Here is a 23477-nt window from a genome sequence, read left to right as displayed (position 1 = left end):
AAGTGCGCGCATAATAATACGGTGTAGTAAGGGCAGCTTGAAGGGTGTCATAAGGTTAGGTGTTTGTAGCGCTGACGATACGGCGGTTTTCAGTCGCGAAGTAGCAGTCGGTTCGTTCACATCTCAGCGCCGAATCGTCGAAACTCGGAAACGCGGGAAACTAACTACATTAACTCAACCAAACTGTATTTCTCTCTTTTTTATTATTAATTCTAAAACAGGACACAAAAAGGATTGTTGTCTTTGTTTATTTGATCGTTAGTTTCAGGTGTGATGTAATGACTTTGCCCTATTTTCAAATAGGATTGTTTCTAACAGTGATTTATCAAACTTAACGCGTTACGAGTGTCGCATATTTAAGTGTCACGCGATTTGTCAGTGGCTTAGATTTTAATGCAATTTTAAAACAAAATCATTATTATATGATTTACGCTCTAACTGTAGAAAATTAATTATCGTGTTATTATTATAATATAGTATGGAATTATAATGACACAGTTATCTGTTGACATATAAGAAAGTTAACATACTGTTGTCCCCAAATACTCTTACATGACTTGTTAATCAATGCCAAACTTATCATACAGTAAAGGCTAATACGCAAATAGGAATAGTATCTCTTCGTTAGTGGACTCAAGTAACGTGTATTAAGATTCCGGCGAAGGCGAGCGGATGGTGTGCGATGGTGGCGCCATGCTTTGCTTGGAGTCGCTGATGACGCGGTGGCGCGAGCGAGGGGAGCGCGAGAGTCGGCGCGCGCGCTCCCATAGCCTCTGCTCCTCTGCAGCTGAAGGTAGCCTCTTGCAACTGCTACACAGAAGGGCTAGCAGTGCGATGTAAGTAAAGCTGTCGCAAAAATAGCATACATTAAATATTTTAATATTAAATAAAAGAAGAATTACACTGTTAAAGTCTATATAATTATTTATTTCAAATTTATAATAATATCTCAAAAAAGGATCTAAAAATCGCTTTCTCAATAAATCAAGCACAAGTAAACATAAGAAGGAAAGACTTCAAACTCTTTTCTAGACAAACCCTTTTTTAAGCAGGTTAATAAATTTTACTTATTATGAGGATATAAAACTTAGATTTTGACTTAAAAAAATACACAAGTAAAATCGTATGGTTGTAGAGAAGAGAAGCAATAAAACAATAGCTTAGCCATAAACAAGTGAAACAAGTATTGTGCCCACAAACTGCATTTTCGGATCGATGCGGTCTCGGTGCTGCAACGCATCAGTCTTTGCCATTTTATGAGCTGACCGTAAAACGATATTATACGTGGCTATACCCCCAATGCTATTCAGGTTTGATACTGCGACGTACATTAACGACCGAATACTTTGCGCTTTGCAGATTTTGTATGTAACATTTCCAAACAAAATTGATAAAAGTTTATGTAATCGACAAGGGACAGTTTAGACATTTGCAACGAAACCTATTGAATTTACATTTTAACATAAAAACATTTTGAGAATTCGCTGTTATGTTGTAACCAAATACAAAAGACCGATCTTGAAAGGATCTGTGATCATGTATTCTTTATTAGGAAATGCAACAACACATAATTTCTATGTGACTGTTTTTATATATGTAAATATGTATTTGATATTGTACATGTTTGAATAGAAATCACTAATCCTACACGCAGACAGCGTGGCAATAAGGGAATTTGCTTGATTTATTATGGTTATAATTTAGAAACAGCTGAGCAGTCGAGTTTTATTAATCTTCAACATGCAGCTGTTATGAAAACATCTGTTAAAGTCGTGGAAAATGTAGTTGCATGCCGTGAATACGTTAATACGTTTAAATACATCGAAAATCAACTGAAACATATGTATGTGTTTACTAATATGATGGTTTATTAATTTACTTAACTTTTAAACGTATACTATGAATCCGTTGTAAGCAGTCATTATGAGCGTTTTAACACCTAGCGATTGCGATCTGACCTCTGCAACTACTCAAAGGCAAAACGATATACATATAGTATGGTAGCCTACTCGTAATGGAAATTTGCCTTGTAGACTTAAAAAGTAAATAAAAAAGAGGTTAAATAGTCAAAGATTAAGCCTATAAATAAAAACTATAAATATCGTTTACATTTTTAGAACCCTTAATTATAAAATATAACAAAGCCATTCAAGAATATTTTTTAACAAAGCTGTGACTAACAGAACTAGTGTTTCCTCAAAAAAGACTTACACTGCGATTTTTAATAGACGCTTGACCTACAAATAAATGATCTTTTTAATTGAAAGTATGTTTCTAGTTGTCATTTCATCTTATTCATCATCTTTTAGGATAATTTATAGAATTAAGTATATTTTATATTTACCTAGTTATTTAAAAGAGAATATTTAATATATCAAGTATTATAATTTTGTTTTATTTGCAAATCGTTTTAGTAATAAATATTAACGAAAGTATTCATATAATTACGAAATACTATTTAAATATATTGCATTATTATATACAAAATTGAGACCGCAACCAAAAACAAAAGAACATAATGACATGTCACAATTGTGACCTACTTTTGAAACAAGGTCAAATTGGGTCGTACCAAAAATATGGCCAATGAGATGCAACGGACGCTGAACCCATACAGAACAGGAAAATCCTTTTGTAAGAACCATTCAAGCTGGTAATGCGATGGGCAGCTAAATTATTGTTGTTGAAGTACACGAGTTCAAGTCTAAAAGAGAATTCTTTGCTTGATATTTATGATTGTTTTTCAATCTAAAAAGCTTTTCCGTAAAACGATATCTATATACGATAAATTTTTGGTATCAGGAATTTTTTCATAAATACATTTGATGGACGTAGTTTTCTCTGTAATTGGCAAGCTAAAGAACGGCCAATGCTTTTATTGCATTAAAATATTATAGATTATTTACTTATTCTGAGGTTTTGTTTATAATTTAACTAAAGTTTAGTTTACATATGTTAATCCCTTGTTATCGTTTTGTACGATATACATATAATATGTAAAAAAATTGTAAAAACTATTCTAGTAAATATTAAACATTGATTTTTTTTATATAATAAATAGACGGATGAGCATATGAGCCACCGGATGGTAAATGGTCACCAACGTCCATAGACATTGGCATTGTAAAAAATGTTAACCACCGCTTACATCGCCAACGCGCCATCAACCTTGGAAACTAAGTTGTTTTGTCCCTTGTGCCTGTAATTACACTGGCTCATTCATAATGTATATTATAAAAGTATTGGTGTTTTGCGGTAGAATATCTGATGGGTAAAGGGGTACTACCTACCCAGACGAGCTTGCACAGAGCCCTACCAGTGAATATATTGAATTACATTTTAATTTTCCGGATGACTCTTTGTCATAACTATATTGGAGAACGTTAAGTCAACTCTGCAGATATCCAGAAGCTAATATTTCTAATATTTCTTATTTATAGAAATAGACGTTTAATTTAATTACTAGAATATTGATTTTATTTTGGTCCTATATTTTCTCCACAGGGATAGGAAGTTTGGACGCAGAAGTGTCCATTTGTAATATCCATTTACATTTACTTTTATTACTTTACTCTTAGAAATGGATATTGCAAAATAATTACACAGCAAATTTTAAATATGCGTGCAAAATTCATATGTTGTTCTTATAAGGATTCCGTAATTTTTTTACGGTTTCGTATATCCGATGAAAAACTCCTCAAAAAGGGAGAGAAGGTCTTAGCCCAGCTGTGGGACATTCACAGGCTGTTACTGATGAAAAACTAAGCCCTTATTGAATCACACTTTTGTCTGTTTGTTCATCTGTTACAGACTATTTTATTCGAATCTATTGGACGAATGTACTTGAAATTTTCTTTGAATGATGATATTTTCTTGAAGTATTCTTGTAAAGCTTGGTGAATTAATCGCGGGTCTACAGCAAATTATGATTTTTGACGCAACTTAAAAAATTAAAGTATATATAATATTTTTTTTTGTAATTAATATTTTGTTTATTTTAATTAATTTTACCTTCTTTGAACTCTAAACTGCAAAAAAGTAATAACTGCTTAAAAAGTATAATTAGATATAGAATTGAAAAATTGAGATAGATTGAATTTGTATCTTCTGTACTTAGACATTATAACTTTATAATATGATTAAAATTACTATACCGTAACGCAATGTACTAAACAAATGAGATCGTTAATTTAATCGATAATTAAACGTTAGTTGAATATTTCCAAAATATTTCTTGTATCGTGACCTTATTTGACAGGCAAACTTTTACACATAGATTGCCATCTGACCTTAGATATTGAAGGACGCACTTTTTACCAACAATATGTTAGGGTAGATTAATTGTTCAGATGATGTTGTAATCTTTCTTTAAGACGGACCCCAATGCTACTTATCTACGAAAATATTTTCATACTGCGAGATATTATCGTATATATATCAAACGTTATAATTTGATTTTATTCCAGTACTTTAATATATCTTTAAATGTATTATTTGCAAAAATTCTATATTACTGTCTTATTAATATATATATATTATGTTATTTCACTTCGTTGGTCGTAATGAAATGTCAAAATGAAGGCTTCTGTCTACTTTGGGTACCGTCAAGTATGAGAGCACTTTAGATTTATTATACAACGTAACAACAAAATTGTGTGTTTGGCGAATAGTTACGTATACAGGTAATAAGCAGTTTCATAATATTATTATTACTATTCCATATTTTTTGAAAATATGAAACTTTATACATTTATAGGATATTTTTTAAAGTTTTTGGTAGGCTTGGCAGATCGAACAAACTATGTTGTGTTATTTTGAGAACGGTCTTTATTTCATTTGATGTAAGTAATATTAATCTCTCTATAGTACGTGTACCATTGAGATGAACTAGGGGCGTCAACCGCTCACAATGATCGAGTTGTATGTCCGTCCTTTTAAAAATTACGACAACGAAGCATTGAAACCAAGAAACAATTTAAAATATATTATTTAACACCCTAATATCTACATCAGAATGATAATAATTAATGTGTTATTAGCTTGTTATTTAAAATGTGGCCAAATAGTTTTTTTAATAATTTTATTAGAAAAACAAAATATTGCTCTTCTCTCGCTTTTCTCTTTTGTCTGCCTTGTTCTCTATGTTGTTCCTCTTGTATTCAAAAAATAATTATTAAGATTATTACTTCTTCTGACTTCTTGCATAAGCACAATTCTACATTGTGGCTAATCATCATCTAAACTTAAATCTTTAAATTTTGTATTCTTCTAACAACGCAATTAACTTTTATATAATATTTTTGTTTATGCCTTCTATATCTAGATTCCACTTTGATCCGTTAATTATTTCATGCCCTTCATTCTTTCAAACTTATAAGGTCTTATATTTCAGATAATTATGAAATACCCCTAAGGCTACTATATAGAAAAAAAAAATTGTATAATGGTTCCATTATAAGTGTACTGCACTTACAGTCACATTAAACTTTCTTTTTTTTTCTCGCATTGGAAACCTTTAGAAAGGTACCCGGGTCCTATGGGGGTGGAACCGGGTTAAGTGGGATTCTTACCCACTAAAACCACTGCGATGGCTGTCCTCAGCACGGATCGGAGAAGCTGCGGGATCGTGTTGATATAACGCATCCGCGGCTTCTCCCGTGCTTTGCTCCACTCGTGGCTCGGCGGAGCTCTCATCAGGGGGTGAATTTCGCCCATCCGCACTCCTCGCTAGTGCGTACGGCAGCGCAAGGCCATCACGGCTACCGTCCTCCACAGGGCCGTCTGAAATAGGACACGTGAGGCCCCCACCTCACGCATCCACGGCCCCAGGGTTACGCCTATAAGCCCCGGGCGTCTGGGCTATGGGAGGGCCGAGACGACGCCGTCGTCGTCTCCGCCGAGCAGGATCGGCCCTTTTCCGTTCCCGCTCCGCCGTCTCCTTCTGAACCATGACGGTCTCACAGAAGGAGGCTACGGCCCTCCACGCCGATTCCCTGCGAAGCATCGCCGACACGATTGCTCGCAGGGACAAGTCCTCGTCCGACTTCACGGACCAGGATCTCCCTCTTCCCACGCGGGGCACACTTCCAACGTATACTGAGCTGTGTCCCGGTCCGCGCCACAGTGGTGACACATCGCCGTCGATTCGCGTCCGATCTTACACAGGTATTCTCCAAAACAACCGTGACCGGTCATTACCTGCGTAAGTCGGAAAGTCACATTAAACCTGGCGTAACCTGACAAGATATTCAGCATAGCAGAGAAGGTATATTAGTACAAATTAGTGCAATCAAGTAACATAAACCGATTAACAATTTGGATTACAAATATAATTATACGTACACATGTACATGTATACAAACACATTCGTTAACCTAAGAAAGAAAGAATGTACTATGACGAGAACGACTTTTTAGATAAATGATAATTCCAATTTTTACAAATGAACAAAATTAGAATACGCTTAAGGGTGATAAATCACAGGATGATTGTAAAGCTAAATAGTGTTGTTACACATAGACAATCAATATATCAAAATTGGTTTTGGCCTTCGGAAAAATCAGACAATAGCTCTGATTTTTCCGAAGGCTAAAACCAATCCAACCAATCCTAACCTAAGTCGCTGAGCATAAAGTTTTACAATTATGATGCTGATCTGTTATTATATTAAATGAACAATCCTTGTATTTACCTAAATTTAATTTATCTATCTCGGAATCGCCTCTAACGATTTGATTCAAATTTTGTATTTAGATTAGGTTTTACTTTACAAGTTTATCGTTAAAGATAAAGTCAATAAGAAACCCAAATTAAAATAAATATGCTTTCGCATTTATAACATAAGTTAGGATTTAGATTTTATATTCTACTGTATGTAACAGCAGAATACAAATTAAAAGCAATATAATTTTTTTATTATATATTTGGAAAGGTTTATTTACAAAAAAAAACATAATAAACAATAGCAGATATAATTTAAACTTTTACAATGTATTTCAATGGGGCTATATTGAAATAGTATTCCATAAAGACTACGTTACGTGTTACGTACGTTAAAGGATGTCAGTCCGTATAACAGGCTTGACTAACAGTAGCTATTTCAATTCGTATATTGGTCATATATTGATGGGTTTAATGGTTAAAAATATACACACAAAGATACAGTAGCTGAATATACTCATATTAAGCTTGGGGACAAACCATTGGACTGAGCATGACCAATTGAAAATAAGAAGAAATATTAAAATGTTGTCGCCAGCGTCATATTTTATCATCAACAGCATTATAATATAATCCAAGCCGAAGCCTAAAATTTAGATTTAAATAAAATCTTTTTTGTCTTAATAAAACCCTAATATTAAAATATAATTTTTATAAACTGTAATGTGCTATATTGGTATATTTTATTGACGCTCATGTAAAGAAATTTAAGAGTGTCATAATCTTTCCAAAGGTAATCTCTACGAAACTGGGTTTATTATATACTTATACAGCCCAAAATCTGGATTTATGGACATTGCAGCGTAAATTGGAATTTCGTAGGGCAGTATATAACCTTCATAATAAGGTTTATATAATTATAGAATTCTTTATAGAGAGAAAATTTAAATGTTTATTAGGAATCCAATGTTTCTTACCTAAAATTTTACAACAAAGTAATTCCAAGTATATGTTAACGAGCTAGTACTAGTAGTAAGTTACTTGTGTATAGGTTGTAAAGTTTTTTACCACCCTTTTTGCCACGCTAGAAAAACGCCTTTACGCGTTTCACTCAAGTGAAGTAGGGAGCTATGTGGGACTCGCCGGCGCTGAGCATGCGCCAGAATACCTACTACAAACCAATGGTACCCACACCGTTTCTTCGGGGACGTCGGATGGCCGACGGTAGGGTTTCTCAGGGTACCGAGAACTCCTAGCTCCGGTGACACTTACGTTGAAAAGAGAAGGTGCCCATAGCACCGACGCCTTCTGGCGAACTGGCTGTTTTACTCTAGAATATGAAAGTTTGCTGCACCGTTAAATGTACAATGACAAGTAACAGGAAAAAGTTCATCGGCAAAATTTGTTGCAAAGTTTTATCTGTAAAGCATCAGAAAACCTTTACGCAGAACTTTTTTTGATTTGTAAGATGTAGCAAAAAAAACCGGCGCCCAAATTTACCGCCCCAAAAATCTGCCACCCTAGGCTTAAGCCTACTCCGCCTGCTGATAAATCCGCACTGAGTAAAGGAATATGAAACGGTTAAGTTATTGATCTTTTTGGTCGTTCTGTTTTTGATAAATTAATAAACATTTAATTTTATTTGTGTTTATAATTCATATCGTGCTTGACGGTGAAGGAAAACATCGTGAGGAAACCTGCATGTGTCTAATTAGGCCTTAGCCCAGCAGTGGGACATTAACAGGCTGTAATTTTATCGTTCGCTAACGATAAAAGTTTTCTTCCATTGTCAATTGTAACGATAAAATTGTATGTCTTTTGTTTCAAATACATTGTATAAAATTCGATCCTTACATTGTTAATATTCTTAAGTTTCAACGTAAGTCTGTCTTAGTCATACCGTCTTTTTCAAAGAGACAGGTATAAATATGCTGTTGACCTAAATATGTAAGCGGTTGGGCCTTTAGGCAACAAAGGTGAACCTATATTAATTCCTATATTATTAAGAACTTTCTTCGATTTTGTTACAATGTTAACAGGTCAGTACAACGTTTTACAGTATTTTTTAAGTTATTGTTAAATTTATTACACGACGACTTAGTAGCAAATGGGCCTGACATTTGTGACAGGTTAATGAAGTACAAGGACTTGAAAAAAAAAATGACTGTAATGAATGTCCTTGCAAATTTGTATTCCTAGCGAGGAAAGCCACAATTAACACTAGCATTATAAATTCTAAGACAAAAAGTAGGTTAATGATACTTCTATACGAAGCCTTAGCGTCAGTTAGTTTTTTTTTTGGTTTGCTTGGTGGCCATTTAGTTTTACGACTTTAGTAAGCTAAAGTGGCATCATTAATTTGTGAGAGAGCCATGTTAATGATAAATTAATTATGATAATTAATACATTATCGTTTGATTATATAATTTAATGACCACAATATTATGTAACATATTTATTAAAGATTAAACAGCGATGTTCCAGCCAACTTTGTAAGACACGATCTTGCTATCAATTTATATATTATATTTATAGGAAGGACTGATTTCCTTTCACTGTACATTTATTAGGCTAAAAGTACTTAATAGCCTTAGTGTCTTACAATATATATATATTCTAGTCCTGTAGAAATATTTATTTTTAATACGACCGATTTTAAAAATACAACCTTTTAGATATCACGCGCTAACTCACGTAATCTATATTTAAAATTTCGCACTTTGCATTTAGTAAAAATAGATTTCTAGTCTTTGATCAGTGAAGTATATGAGACAGCAAAATATTTTTCACATACGTTTTATACATTTTCATCGAGTATTTAAATTATAGTTGTTGCTTTCGATTTAAAGGTACAACGAAATTTTGAGTACATTATGAGCCCTATAAATTATATAATATGATGAAAATTATCTAATAATTGAGAGTTAAGGAAAATAAATTAAAAAATAATAGAAATATTTCTATGTTTTGTAATATAGGCGTCATTTTTTTTGGATTATTATTTAGCTTACACTTACTCAACTATAAGACATATATTAATTTTATGTACTCAATCGTAGGCCTTAGAAATGCCTATACAAAAGTCCGCGACATCTTATATCTATATTTTATAGATAAATTTCAGTAACCTTTTTAACTTTATATCTAACCTCAGGTTAATTAAAAAATAAATTATAATAACTTTAATTCAATTTATTCGTCATTCAGAATTAACCTTGACCAAAATATAATAATTGATATAGATTTAACATATTGATTATAAGCGTTTTCTTTAAATAAAAATTGCGTCACACATTTTGCAATTTAGATCGAAAGGCTTTAAGATATATTATACTTTTAAAAATGGCATAGGCTTAATATAAAGTTATATATAAATTACAGTTTTGGAACTACATTGTAACTCGTTTAGGATACGATTATTATCGTTCACCTGCAATGCAGATCCTGCAGCTCGTACAACGAGATCTTCGGCAAAGATAATACATTTATTTATTAAAACAAATTCAATTAAACACTTTTTTTCAAAGGAACACTTAGATTGGATAATATTTAAATTATATTCTAATATAAAAGGATGATTTTTAGTACTCGTATATATTTAAATTACGGCATCCAGACTCAACCCGCTTTTAATTAATATAAAATTATTACTTAATTTTAATTATTAGTAAGTTTTATTTTTAAAACTGCGATGTTTATAACTATAATGTACATTGCATTTCTCGATCTTATGTTGCATGTCTCAAAACTAGTTACAGCAATAAAAGGAGTTGCAGCAATTAGTTCAAGGCATCGCATGTTTAATTGAAACCAGTCAAACTTATGACGTTCCTCGAAATGATACAATGACAGAATACCTCCTGGCAAACTAAAGGGAATTCTATATTCAAAACTCTCAACAAAGTGGTACAGGTTTTAATGAAATGTTTTTCATTGAAATGTAATATACGTTTATGTAATATAATTACTATTACAATACTCATAATATTACTTTTAATCTAAGTTTTATATTTGTGTATCGATCGAAAGGACATATTTTTAGAGTAAAGAAAGCTTTTCACCCAGCAGTGAGACATTCATGAGCTGTTCCTTTACAGAAATACAATCTTCAGTCAAAGGTAGTCTAAAAAAATTAAGTAACCTAACAAGGTGAGCCTGCAAAAAGCGCATAAATATTCCAAAGAAAATAAGTTTTGTTTTTTATCGTTATATTAGTGTCTTGTAAAGAGTGTTTGTATATATTGCTAAGGAAGCAAGCAGTAAGCAATTTTATAAATTGTCACAGCTTCAAAGAAAAATATCGTCTTTGCAGCTTGCCTCACTCTGTTTGACGAAATTTACATACACTCGAAACCATTATGCATACTATAATCTTTTACAAGGACACTTTAAAGTTTTTACTAAATTACATTCAAATATTACATTTTTATTCAATTATGACACCTTAAGGAGATTTTCTTACAACATATAGTAATGTAAAAAAGGTATTTGCATTATATTGATAAATTCAGTTGAACTAATGTTGGGCGCTTTAGTTATGAGAGAGAATATGCGAGGCGTACGCGAGAATAAATATTCAAAAGATTTTTTGTGCAACGTAAAACATATGTAACGTTTGCGTCAAACTTTTCTGATGCAAAAATATACAACTTCTTTCAGTTATTACACCATTTCTTTTTTTTCATAATACAGAAGTAATTAAGTGTAATGCAGGTTAATTTATCTAATTGGTTTTTTTGCTACTAATTTTTAATGCCTATGGGTATCAGTATAATTATTCTAAATGCAAAGATTATAAATACGTAGATCCCATTATATATGAAAGGAATAGCTAACGTCATTTATAATTCCAACTGTAGTGATGGTCCATACGTCATTTTCTTATTTCATTAATTAATAAATTAAAGCATTGTAATACTTTATGAATAAATTAAATTCGAAATATCCTTTAATATAATCATATTAGCAGGCTTAGACATTGCTATTATGTTTACAATGAAAGGGTGGCATTGTGACAACGCCCTGAAATTTGATGCCGGCAATTTGACGCCACGCGACAACATGACAAATTTGTTCGACCCGCTTGTTGATTCCACGAGACGTGGTCAGTTAGTAAAACACATACTTAATATTTATTTTACAGATTTATTATATTGTATTGATTTATATACATTTGCCGCATATTGTTGAAGCAAAGGAAATATATAACCAGTTAGATAATTTATATATTATTATACGCAATCACACACCACAATAAATACTCTGAAATATTTAAAAAAAATTGTTTCCACAATCGGTGATCAAATTTGCAACTTTTAATTAGCACGCAGTCAGTTACAGTTAAATTTAAATTAAGCTATGTATGTAAAAAGAAGTACACATAGGAATGCTTTATAAATTAAAACTAATTTCGGCGTCTTACTTTCTAAAATTACATAAAAAGTAAGGAAAAAGGTAAATTTGTTACTTCCTACTAAAGTCGTCAGTTCAAAAGCAAGTGCAAAACACTTATGCAATAATTTCACGAGTTCACGAGATTCTTGTGTAGTAATATTTTATGTATATAGGAATACTGGCTCTATTTTGCATTAATAACAAAGTTTTGGCTATTATTTCAAACATTAGTATAAAAATTATCCAAAAAAATTAACAAAATCGACGGTATATGAAAGATTTCATTTTAAGAATGTTTATTACACAAAATTCGATATCTCTTAATCGTTATCTGAAATTGGTGAACTTGGCTTCTCCTGTAAACAGAATAACAACGAAAATTGGACAGACTTAAGATTTAATTGGTAAATTAAGAATTATTTATTATCATGTTTTCGATATTTAGTATGTGATATTGATTGCATGAAAATAAGTTTAACAATATTTATACAAACGAAGTACGAACGATCGTACGTAACGAACATATTACTAAATAATAATAATTAAGGAATTCAGGCATACTTATATAATATGATAATACGTAATAGTTGTAAAATAAAAAAGTAAAGAAACAGAAGGTTTTGAGCTGACTCCACCAAGTGTAGGTTACGTCACGATGATTTAGTTCACCGCATGGCAAAAGGTAAATTACAAACACATATAAAGCACATGAAAATTTAGCAGAGCTTACTCGCTCTTAGACTCCCAACCTTCAGTTAAGATTCACGTATTAAAACCGCTAGACTATCTCGACAGTAGGCCATCGTGCATTTGTTGCAACGTTGTTAATTAGATGGTACAATAAATACTAAATACTTTGTTAAATCATAACGGTTTTATCAAAAGTTTCAATAGAAAGATATAGAAAATAATTTTTAGACATTTAAGACATGTAAAAGATATTTCATAACATTTTTTGCAGTGATAACTTCTTTAGGCGAGTTACGCCGGTTTATCGTAGGGGATAAATTCGTGACTTCGCGTCACCGACATGCTAATGTTAATATAATGAAAGATTGAGGTCATAAATTTCATTTCTCCATGTAACGATTAGTTGGCCTAAAGGTTTGAAATACTACGATTATTTGACTGATCCGAGTTCGATTACACCTGTTAACAAAGACAAATATATTTAACAGTTTCATTTTTCACTTCCATCGGCAGTCCCTATAACTGCCTGTTTTTTTTTTTACATTTCCCTGTAATTTATTACCGTGACCTCGCTAATACCAAAAGCGACGCACAAAAGTGAATTGTAAATGAAACGGAAATTAGTACAATGCACGGTCACGCACGTCTTTATAATAAACTTAAGGGAGTTCCTTCGAGCGAATTTCGCGTTCATTAAATTTTTCCAACGTCTCCGTCCAATTACTCGTTTTAATAAATCTCGCTATCCACCGGACGTGACAACTTAGTTACGTCGACGTACCATCATTGGGAATGCAAATAAAATACATTTGTCTCGTAACATCTTTATTGTCAGCTACTTATCATACTTATATTACTAACTCCCCGTCGAGTCTTTGCACGGGTAGAATAAGGGATTACTATACATTTAAGTCTAATAGTTTACGCGGCATGATTTTTTCCATATTCAACAATCATCGTCATATTTCAGGTAATTCATATTCATATCGGTAAACAAGCTCCCTTAGTACGGAAGTGTAATAAATATAATATCGTTAAATCAATTCCGGACATTTTTTGTGACTCTCCCATAATCTTTTGAAATAATTTACTTAATTATTAATAATTATTATAAAATGCATGATTAGTTTTAATTAATACTTTTAATAATTTTTGATTATGATTTCGCCGATTGATTTTTTATTATAATAATGACATTATTTATTATTTAATTTTGTAATTTTTTTTAAATTACTGATGACTTTTTTTACTTTTAATTTGAATTTGATTAAATGAATCTGGAACTGCTATGTACACTTGTAATTGACATGCATATTAGATATAATATTATTGTTTTATAAATTAATTTTTTCAATGCTTTATATGTATGTTGTAAGTGTGCTATTATAAATAAATAAATAAATTCACACATAATATTAATTAATTATACTCCTAAATCTTCCTCGTGAATCGTTACATTGGTGAAAACAATAGACTATAGTAATGTAGATGGTTGAAAAGGGTTAGTTAAGCTAGTTTTGAATTTATCGCGTTCAGAAAGACAGACAGACGAGTCGGGAGTACTTTATTTTAAAATAAATACTAATATAACTGGCGCAAAGACGCGATTCTAAATCTTAATTAGATTCCGCACCAAAGTGCGGAAAATGTACGTAATATTTTAAAACCCCATGTTAGGTACATCGGATATTTAAATGTATACATACAAAGTACTGCTTAATTATAAATTGGTTTGAATCATTTCCAGCTTGTTCCACATTGTCTTTAAGGTAATCTAATACACTTCAGTAAGTTAATCAGTTTATGTAAGAACCTACGTCTCCCCAAAATAGAAAAAGACATTTCAACTTATTTAATGGTTCATTGGCTTTGACTCAGGTCAGTACCGACTTACTAGGAGATAGGCGTAGTTTCCATAAATCCACCCCGGTGCTGACTACGCACATAAAGACGGAATAGGTATTCGATAAATTGAATTCCGATAACAATTGCAGATTATATGCGTTGCTTTTGCTCTAACCAGAACTATAAAACTTTAATATATTCGTACACTGTTAGGTGGGATAAATTTAGTTTATTTAAAAAATAACTGAATGTTGTGTTCATAAATTAAATTATAATTATATAATTAATAGTATTCTGCTATTTATGTATAAGAATAATCGAGGCATACGATATTAAGGAAAACAATTTATAAAACAAGACGCTTCAAATATATTTTACGCCCACTTACTATATTCAAAAAACGTATTGCTTATGAATAGTAGAATTGATAACGAACGCCTCGTTTCGAATTCAAAAAGTACCAATGGTTCTCTACCTACGGATCAGTATAAACTTCCCTATATGCTGTGAAGAACGGATAGTAGTGTAAATTTATAAAGATAACAGAATTAAAAAAACAGACTTTAATGATTAATCTTAAACGATATCGGTTAATTTAGACGAGTGCGTTTTTCAACCACACGTTTGTATATGGACGGGTAAAATAAATGCAGTTTGCGCGTATATAAATTTCAGACTCGTTGAAATATAGTACATAGTTTATCATTTACTACGTCGTAAAGCATGGATATATACTACTTATATACATAAACTTTACTCTCAACAGGGAGGCCGGATATGTAGGTCAGTTGAGGAAGTACAAATAGATGTCAAACTCGTCAACGAGTCTTTTTTGTGAAACTACTCGAACGTGATTTTAATCAATTTCATTTGAGAATTTTCTTTATCGAGATGTACGAGATTAAATTTTATTGTAGTTACACCACGAGCAGCCTTTGCTCGTTTTTATAAAAGCAAAACCAAAAAATATATATTTTTTATACAGCGTATAAAAAATATATATTTTTTATACAGCGTATAAAATATATGAAACAGCGAAATAAGTAAAGTAAATAGATAAAACTATTTCAGTACAATTCAGAGTGGAACGGTTAATCGTGTTTGCCATTAGTGACTAATCACTTTTAAGATGGGAAGTGCAATAAGAAGAAACAATATTACTGCTACTATAATAAAAGCATTTCAAATAAATAAATGTTGGTAATAATTGTTTTGTAATATGTGTGTTAGTTCTATTGCATTATGAATTTAAGCTTAGAATTTAAATGCGAAGTTAAGTTTGCTTATTTGTTTGTTACACTTTCACGTCTGAACTACCTAACCGATCATCATAAAATTTTATAGTCACATTGTCATACATGTGTGTGTGTGATGACATACAGTACATGAAAAAAAATATGTTACCTGCGGGCTGAAGCTAGTTATTTGTTAGCTTAAATAAAAATAATTATGTTTGTAAAAAACAAAAATAATAAAAATTTATTGGAAACCATAATGCAGCACTGACTTCTGAACTATTGTTAACGGTGCGTTAGAAGTCAGTTCAAAAAGGTGTTACAATACATTCTTAATTTTTGTTTCTTAATTTAAATTAATAAAAAAAATCTTATGTTTGAATAATGATTACTATTTAAAATGAATGTTTCATATACTCAGTATTTCGCTAAAGGTTTCAGTATGCGATCAATATATTCCGCCAAACGATTTTTGCCGCAGAAGTTTCCATCTCAAATGTAGGTACTAACTGTGTACATTTTTTTTTTAGATAGCTATTTTGTCTAGTTAGTTTTCAACTGCAATTTTCGCTTAAAAATAAAAACTACCTATCACATAGATTTGAATGGTTATCAATAGATCTAGGTTGAATGGATTCACTGATTGAGTGGTTTGATATGTCCGTTGGACAAATTATGAGGGCGATTTGTTTGTCGATTCGATTTGTCACTATATCGATTTTAGAAACCGATTTATGTCGAAACCATCATAAACATAAATAAAGAGCATAATTTTAGACAAATTTTAAAAAGAATCCGTATTTTGAATACGCTAAATACAACTGGCACTACAAAAATAGCCCTAGAAGAGCATTTCTCGCTCTTAAGTTTCCTAATCATATTTTTCTAACTTTTTCATTTTATTATGTCATATACTAAACATATTTACGTGACTACAATGTTGAGCTAGCTACTTCTAAAAAGTTCTAACTAAATAATATGTTGTGCCAAATTATATTTTATGCCGCGCGAATAGTTCGACGGAATTGCTTATCGTCTAGAGTTCACTTATGTCACGACTCACATCACTTTATGTTTAATTAAAACTACGTGAGACTCATATTTAAAGTAAATTGCAAATTGTATGTTTAAGTATTACTCTCAAAACAAAATATTAAAAAACCTTTAAAAGTAACAGTCTGTAAATGTCCCATTAATGGGCTAAAACCAGACCTCATCTTCTCTTGAGAAAATGTTGGAGGGTATTCCACACCGCTATGCTACTAATGCAGATACATATGAGGCAGTTTTTTATCTGACACATACAGATTTTCTCCCGAAGTTTTCTTCGCCGCCAAGTATAAATAATGGAAAGCAAAAAAATATATCTTGAATAATTGCAATATAAATAAAACGGAAGTCGGTCAAATTAACGATGACTTCCTTTTAGAAAGTTTCATAGTAATTGTGTTTGAAACAATTTATGCAATAGAGAACCGTATCCGTTATCTGTTAGATAGTCTGCGAACTAACTTCAACTTGTTCTTAATTCAATAAGACAGCACTCCGCTGGAACAACAGTGGTGGAAGACATTGCTTGAAACAGAATTCTTTGATTCAATACAAGCTTTTAAAATCTTAAACCACTATACACTTTATTCTTTCTTTAAATTGCATTCAATTTTTCCACAAAAGATACAACAAACACTATAAACTATAAAAGAACTAGATTAAAATTAAACTTGTATCAAATAGAAACATAATCAATGTAGAATAAATTATATTTCAATATGAGAACATGATAATCACCATATATACAAACGAGAGGTGAAACTGCGAAGCGTAGCTTATATATATAAATATTATAAACTCAAATCTTCTCTGAAACGCGCTGCATTTTCTGGTATGAGTTTTATGTATATTGGTATAGTAGATTTTTCATTTAGGTATTATAGAAAAAGGCACCTCATATACTAGTACAGATATTTTAAGTAAATTAATTTCATAAAATCATTTTTCAACTTCTACAGGTATAACAGCGAAATTTTACTCAGACAATTAAAAATAAGTTTTGAGTTTTCCATTAAAAATTGAATGTCTGTGCAGTTCTTCCAGCAACGGGTTGACTTAGAGTCTTAAAGAGGTGAAACTTTCATTCTAGACAAACAAAGTTGAATTGTTACCAGGTATACCGCTACTTAAGCAAACATTAGGAACATATTTCACATGAATAAACCCTTGACAGAGTAAACGCGATCTATAACGTGAGTTATTGAACATATTTTTAAGGAGAAACATTCACGTGCATAATGTTATTTATTAAATTAATTCTACATATAATTATAAGACCTTCAAATACGAAAGATATTATTATATGTTTTGGCAGGAATTATTCCTGTTCGTGCTAGAAAGCATTCACTTAGCTGAAATAGATCTGCCCTCATTTTCCCTGGAGTAAATTACCTCTCGTACACTTGCTTATTGCGTTTAAGATCATTCATTGAATTGTATAAAAAATTTTAAAAAAATATCCAAATTTAATAAGCCTATTTCACTTTTATCTGTAACTTACTTTACTTTTGAACAATGATTAATAATGTGCTTAGGTTCAATTGTCCCCTAACAGGTCAAAAGCTAAGCACTTCCATGAGTTACTAACGCAAATTTATCAATAATTTGAAATTTTTATTGATAATACAAATTTAAACTTAAAATATTATTTTAAATATTAAAATGCCATAATAAAATGAATAAATATTATCAATACAATTGTTTTAAAATGAATAAATTAATTTTCTTTATGAAGTTATTCTTTCAATCCCAGAACACGAAGATAAACCAATAATCACTGTTATTCTTGATTACTTGAATACGAGACTTTTTTGACAGTTTAATAATTTTGTTAATTCTTCTAGCGAAAACTAAGTAATAATGTCTAAAGTTACATAAAATACCAGTATGTTTTTGTATGCGATATGAGAGATTCAAAAGCGATGGTAATTAATCTAGGACTAAATTAGTTTAATTAAATTTATGCAATTATTTTTTTTTAATTAATTTACAATCATTTTTAACTAGATAAAAAAGCGGATCAGCCTTTTTTATAAAAAAATAACTAATAATTTAATTTAACTTTAAAAATGAAATAAAAGTAAGATCCAGTAATTGTCCCACTGCTGGACGAAGGCTTCCTGTTCCATTGTGGATTGATAGACACATGTAACAGATTGTTCTCTGGCATAGGCAGGTTTCCTCGCAATATTTTCCTTCGACATTAAGAACGATTTGAATTGAATGATGCCTGCTCATTCAATTTCCGTCTTCTATCGACTTGACCATGTCGGTTTTAGCTTTTTAATTTTTTATAATTTCGAACTCATAAGCCATCAGTCCTGATCGACTTAACATTTCACAAGGTGAAAAAAATAATAGTAAAATGAACTAAGGCTTTTTCCGTGTCTAAAATTGACTGAAATGAAAAACATGTGTCAAATATTGTTACCAATTTAATATAATTATAGCGACTTTTGCAACCATCGAGTTCTGCTAACACAAAAATTGAAATGTTTCTTTATGTAGACGTTGCTAATGAAAAGGTTTACACTTGTCATTGAACTACACTATTCTCTTTCTTTAATACCTTAGATTTTGGTTCATCATATTTAATATTAGGCTTATATAGTTGCAATAATTAAAAATATTACTCTAACATCACATGATATAAACACTCACTGAAATATATACGATCTTTATCAATCATAAACTATGATTAAAAAATCTTTAGCTTTATATAAAGCTGTTTGGTACACAGTTAATAAACATAACATTCCGTTGGTAATTTAAAATATGGTTCACATTTACAATGTTACACATTAATCTGTGTTGAATAAGTGCATAGCTTGGTACATAATAAAAATATTGCACGTTTATGTTCGTTTTAAAATATCGTATGGAAAGATATTTTTACAGAAATAAGAATTTTCCAAAGTTATTTTTAAAACATTTTTTTTAAATCGTTCCACTTACGGGCTCGGCTTTGTTTTCGTATTGTTGATTTGCGTGTTTGTCGTATATGTTAGAACTTGTAGAGTAATACAAACTTCGCCTTTTTTAGAAACTGGTTCATATTATATTTTTTTGCCTAAAATGTAACCTAATTTTCAGATAAATGAATTCTACTATACATTTTAATAGGTGATAAATAGTTAATCGCAATTAATCAAACAATTACTAATAATATCGTTAAAATAGATGAATTTGATGTAAATTTTTTCACCACTTACTTTCTGTCTGTGACTTCGCCCGCGTGTAAGGTGTTTGGTGGTAGGTTGATTTAGGTTGACATTTTGTTATGAAATAGTTATAACAACTAGGTCATGGTTTCAGGTTGTCTCTAAGGCTTAGTGACCTACAGAAATGTTACTCAATATTTTGAACTTTTAAACCACGAACTCAGCTACATGAAATTTAATTATCGTTTTATCCAATATACAACACTTTCATTTATCACTTTGAAACGTGCAGTTAATTATTTTGGACTCTCGCATACTCGTATATCACTTATTTTAAATATATTTACTTTTTAAGCGTCGTTTTATTATACAAACACATTTTTAAAAACTACAATTTTTACTTTCAAAACATAATATTTTACTTCTTATTCAAAATTATATTTTAAGCAGAAAAAGTTTACGGAGCCATTCGTTTTATATACATCCTTAAGTGCAGGTTTAAAGCAAAATTGCTAACCTTTTATTCGTTTTTCCAGTGTAAAGTTAAAAATAAAAATATTGTATTTATATCATCATCATCGTATCAGCTGGAAAACGTCCACTGCTGGACAATTTAATAATAATTCTTACTCCGCTAATGTCTATGAGGTACTTACCATCAGATGGCATATTTGCCAGTCTGTCTATTTATATAATATATGACATATTAAATGAAATAAGACAAATTCTTTCCTATTTGTCTTATATATTTATTGAATTGTCGTCCTACTTTTATATAATGCACTAATTAGTTTCAAAATTACATCGCGACATGATGTCTTTTCATTAGTCCACTCCGGAGATGATCTCGAACACTTAGCGAATTCATCTTCATCTGGAAGAGATTAGATTCGCTACACTCTTTACAAAAAAAATAAAATTAAAGTGTCTGTCTGTGAACTGCATCTTTTTAAGTTAATAAAGCTATTTGCGAGTTACCCACCCAGAACAATATTTTTTTTTTATTTCAGGCTACCGCTGCTACCTAAAAAAATTATATTATGTATAATTCAAATAAGCATTATGTACAATAAAATGGCAGATTTTATTTTTTTGGATTCGATGTGTTCGAGTGCTAGCACTTATCTGATTGGGTCGAAACTTTGTAGTTGTTGTCGGCACTTGCCTGAAAGTTTTTGTCATATTAAGTGCTTTCAACGTACAATATATGATGCGGGAGCCGAATCGGTTTTTTTATACAAAAAAAAATTAACAGGAGCTATTGGAGTTATAACATCAGTTATAGTAAAATGTTTTTATAATTTAAATATATATATAAAAAATAAAATATAAAAAATCTTCTTATTTTGGGTTATTTTATTAAGGAAAACATAGTATTTTAGTTTCTAATGGTCTTCGATGAAAGCGATAGACATTGGCGATCTATCAGAAGTATTAACCATTCCTTACATCGCCAATGCACCACCAACCTTGGGAACGAAGATGTTACGTCCCTTGTGGCTGTCGTTACACTGTCTCATTCATCCGTCAAACCGGAACGCACTAATACTAGGTAATGCTGTTTGAATATTTTTAGTATTTTTGATCTATACAAGAGTTAAGCGTTGCAAGAAAGTAAGTTAATTTTTTCATATTTATTACACATCTAAGAAATCTTAGGTCAACTAAAACGACGTAAGTCGGGCTGAAAAGGTTTATGCAAAATTAGGTAAACGTTTAACAAACAACAAGTCACTTTAGCATTAATAATATTAGTAAGAATAATTATACCACATGTCATTCATTTTTCCGAGATAAAAAGTATCCTGTGAGTCATTCCAAAATCTAAAATCCATTAATATATATCTTTAATAAAAACCTGTTCCGGCGTTTAAGTACGAAAAGGAAATTACAGAATTATGCTAATTAGATACCCCGCAGTTAATTGCGAACTTCTGTGTTGTGTAAGACACTTTATACTGAATTTCATTCTAATCCGTTTTTAGCAAAAAGTGATAATTACAAAATAATGCTGTGAATAGGACATCTCACAAGAACCGTGCCTTTTTCGGGACAAATTTTCTGTGTCATGCTGTCTGTAAGCTATGAGTAAAAAGGTAAGTTCCTTTGTTCATTAGCTGCTACTATTAATTTATATTCAATGTGTATTTTTAATAAAATTAATTATACATTACCTATAAATGTCATGTTAAGGAGGTGATAAGTGATTATTTAAACATTGATGTGTATTATTCTTTTGAATATCAAATCAGTAATAAGAGACAAAGCGAAATCTGTGTTTATCTAAACAGCTGCTAAGCAACGCTTATAGGCCATAAACGTTTAGCGTTTCTTACGTTTATAAGATAGGCTGTTAATATTTCGAAGGCTTAATATTTTTACTAAAAAAATTCTTTTTTGTTAAATACTTTTACAGTTGTACAATTTTTTTTTAAATAAAAAGTGATTTTACTTCTCTCATGTATTTCTGCGGAATTTTAAGGAATTTATTTTTGGATGGAAATCAAATCAAAATTGTATTCCTCTTAAAAAATTTACCTTCGAAATCAGCTCCGTAGACGAAAATGTCCTAACATAAATATTAACATAGAAAGTAGCTTGCAGTGACATATAAATTGCTTTATTACGTAGAGTGACCTCAATTTGTGGTATAAATACATCGTCCCTACGCATATAAATGACAATGACTATATCAGTACCATGTCATAAACTTTCTGTGGGTCGAATCCGTACATGGTTAGAGCTTAGGAGATTAACCCATATCACTGTAGCTACCAACAATGCAACATCGTGAAATGATAAACATTCTATTACCACACGACAAGATAATGCCAAAAAAACAATTTTCCGCTTCATAACATAAATGCGTCCCAGCTGATATAATTAAAAGTGAATGTATAAAAAAATAAAGTATTTTTAATGATTTATTTTTTTATTTAGTTTAAAAGTTTATGACCTTAGCACATTTTCATAAAATGACATATTATTTAGAAGCAGATGAAAATTAAACTTAATAATCGCGCGGGTGCTTACAAAAAAACACCGAATATGCTACAGTTTTTATTCTAATGTTTTATACATATTATGTAAACTAACAAATTGAATATACCTTATAATATGTTTACAAACTGAAATGAACGCGTGCTGAAATTGCATAGTGTTTCGTTACGCCTGAAAGCTAAAATTAAGTATTTGACTCCAATTTATTTAACCCATACGTTATACAATACTTGTTTAATGTCGTCGAGTATTTGTTAGCCCCGTTAGTTGGTTTATGTGTACGCACCGTATTACTGAGTAGGTACTTAGCACTTCTTCTGCCACTAACTACCATTATATCACAGTTTTTTTTTTAAATACCAAATTCAACAAACGCGCTATCCAAACTTCCTCATATTTTGATTGAGTATATTTTGATATACCCACATGTTTTTATTTCCAG

At 31.0% G+C, this 23477-nt stretch overlaps 1 protein-coding gene across 1 annotated transcript in view; it reads left to right on the top strand.

The window, feature by feature from the left end:
* The first annotated feature begins 555 nt into the window (after nucleotides 1-555).
* LOC126774067 (GTPase-activating Rap/Ran-GAP domain-like protein 3) overlaps nucleotides 556-23477 on the top strand; it is a 76839-nt gene continuing 53917 nt past the window's right edge. Inside the window, exon 1 of the mRNA XM_050495414.1 lies at nucleotides 556-836. Within this exon, the coding sequence (XP_050351371.1) occupies nucleotides 673-836 (164 nt within the window). The 5' untranslated portion in view covers nucleotides 556-672. The remainder of the gene's footprint in view (nucleotides 837-23477) is intronic.

This window comes from Nymphalis io, chromosome 2 (genome assembly GCF_905147045.1).
Source record: "Nymphalis io chromosome 2, ilAglIoxx1.1, whole genome shotgun sequence".
In the NCBI taxonomy this organism is placed as follows: domain Eukaryota; kingdom Metazoa; phylum Arthropoda; class Insecta; order Lepidoptera; family Nymphalidae; genus Nymphalis; species Nymphalis io.
Note: the sequence above shows the minus strand (reverse complement) of the source record. Positions and strands in the feature narration are given on the sequence as shown.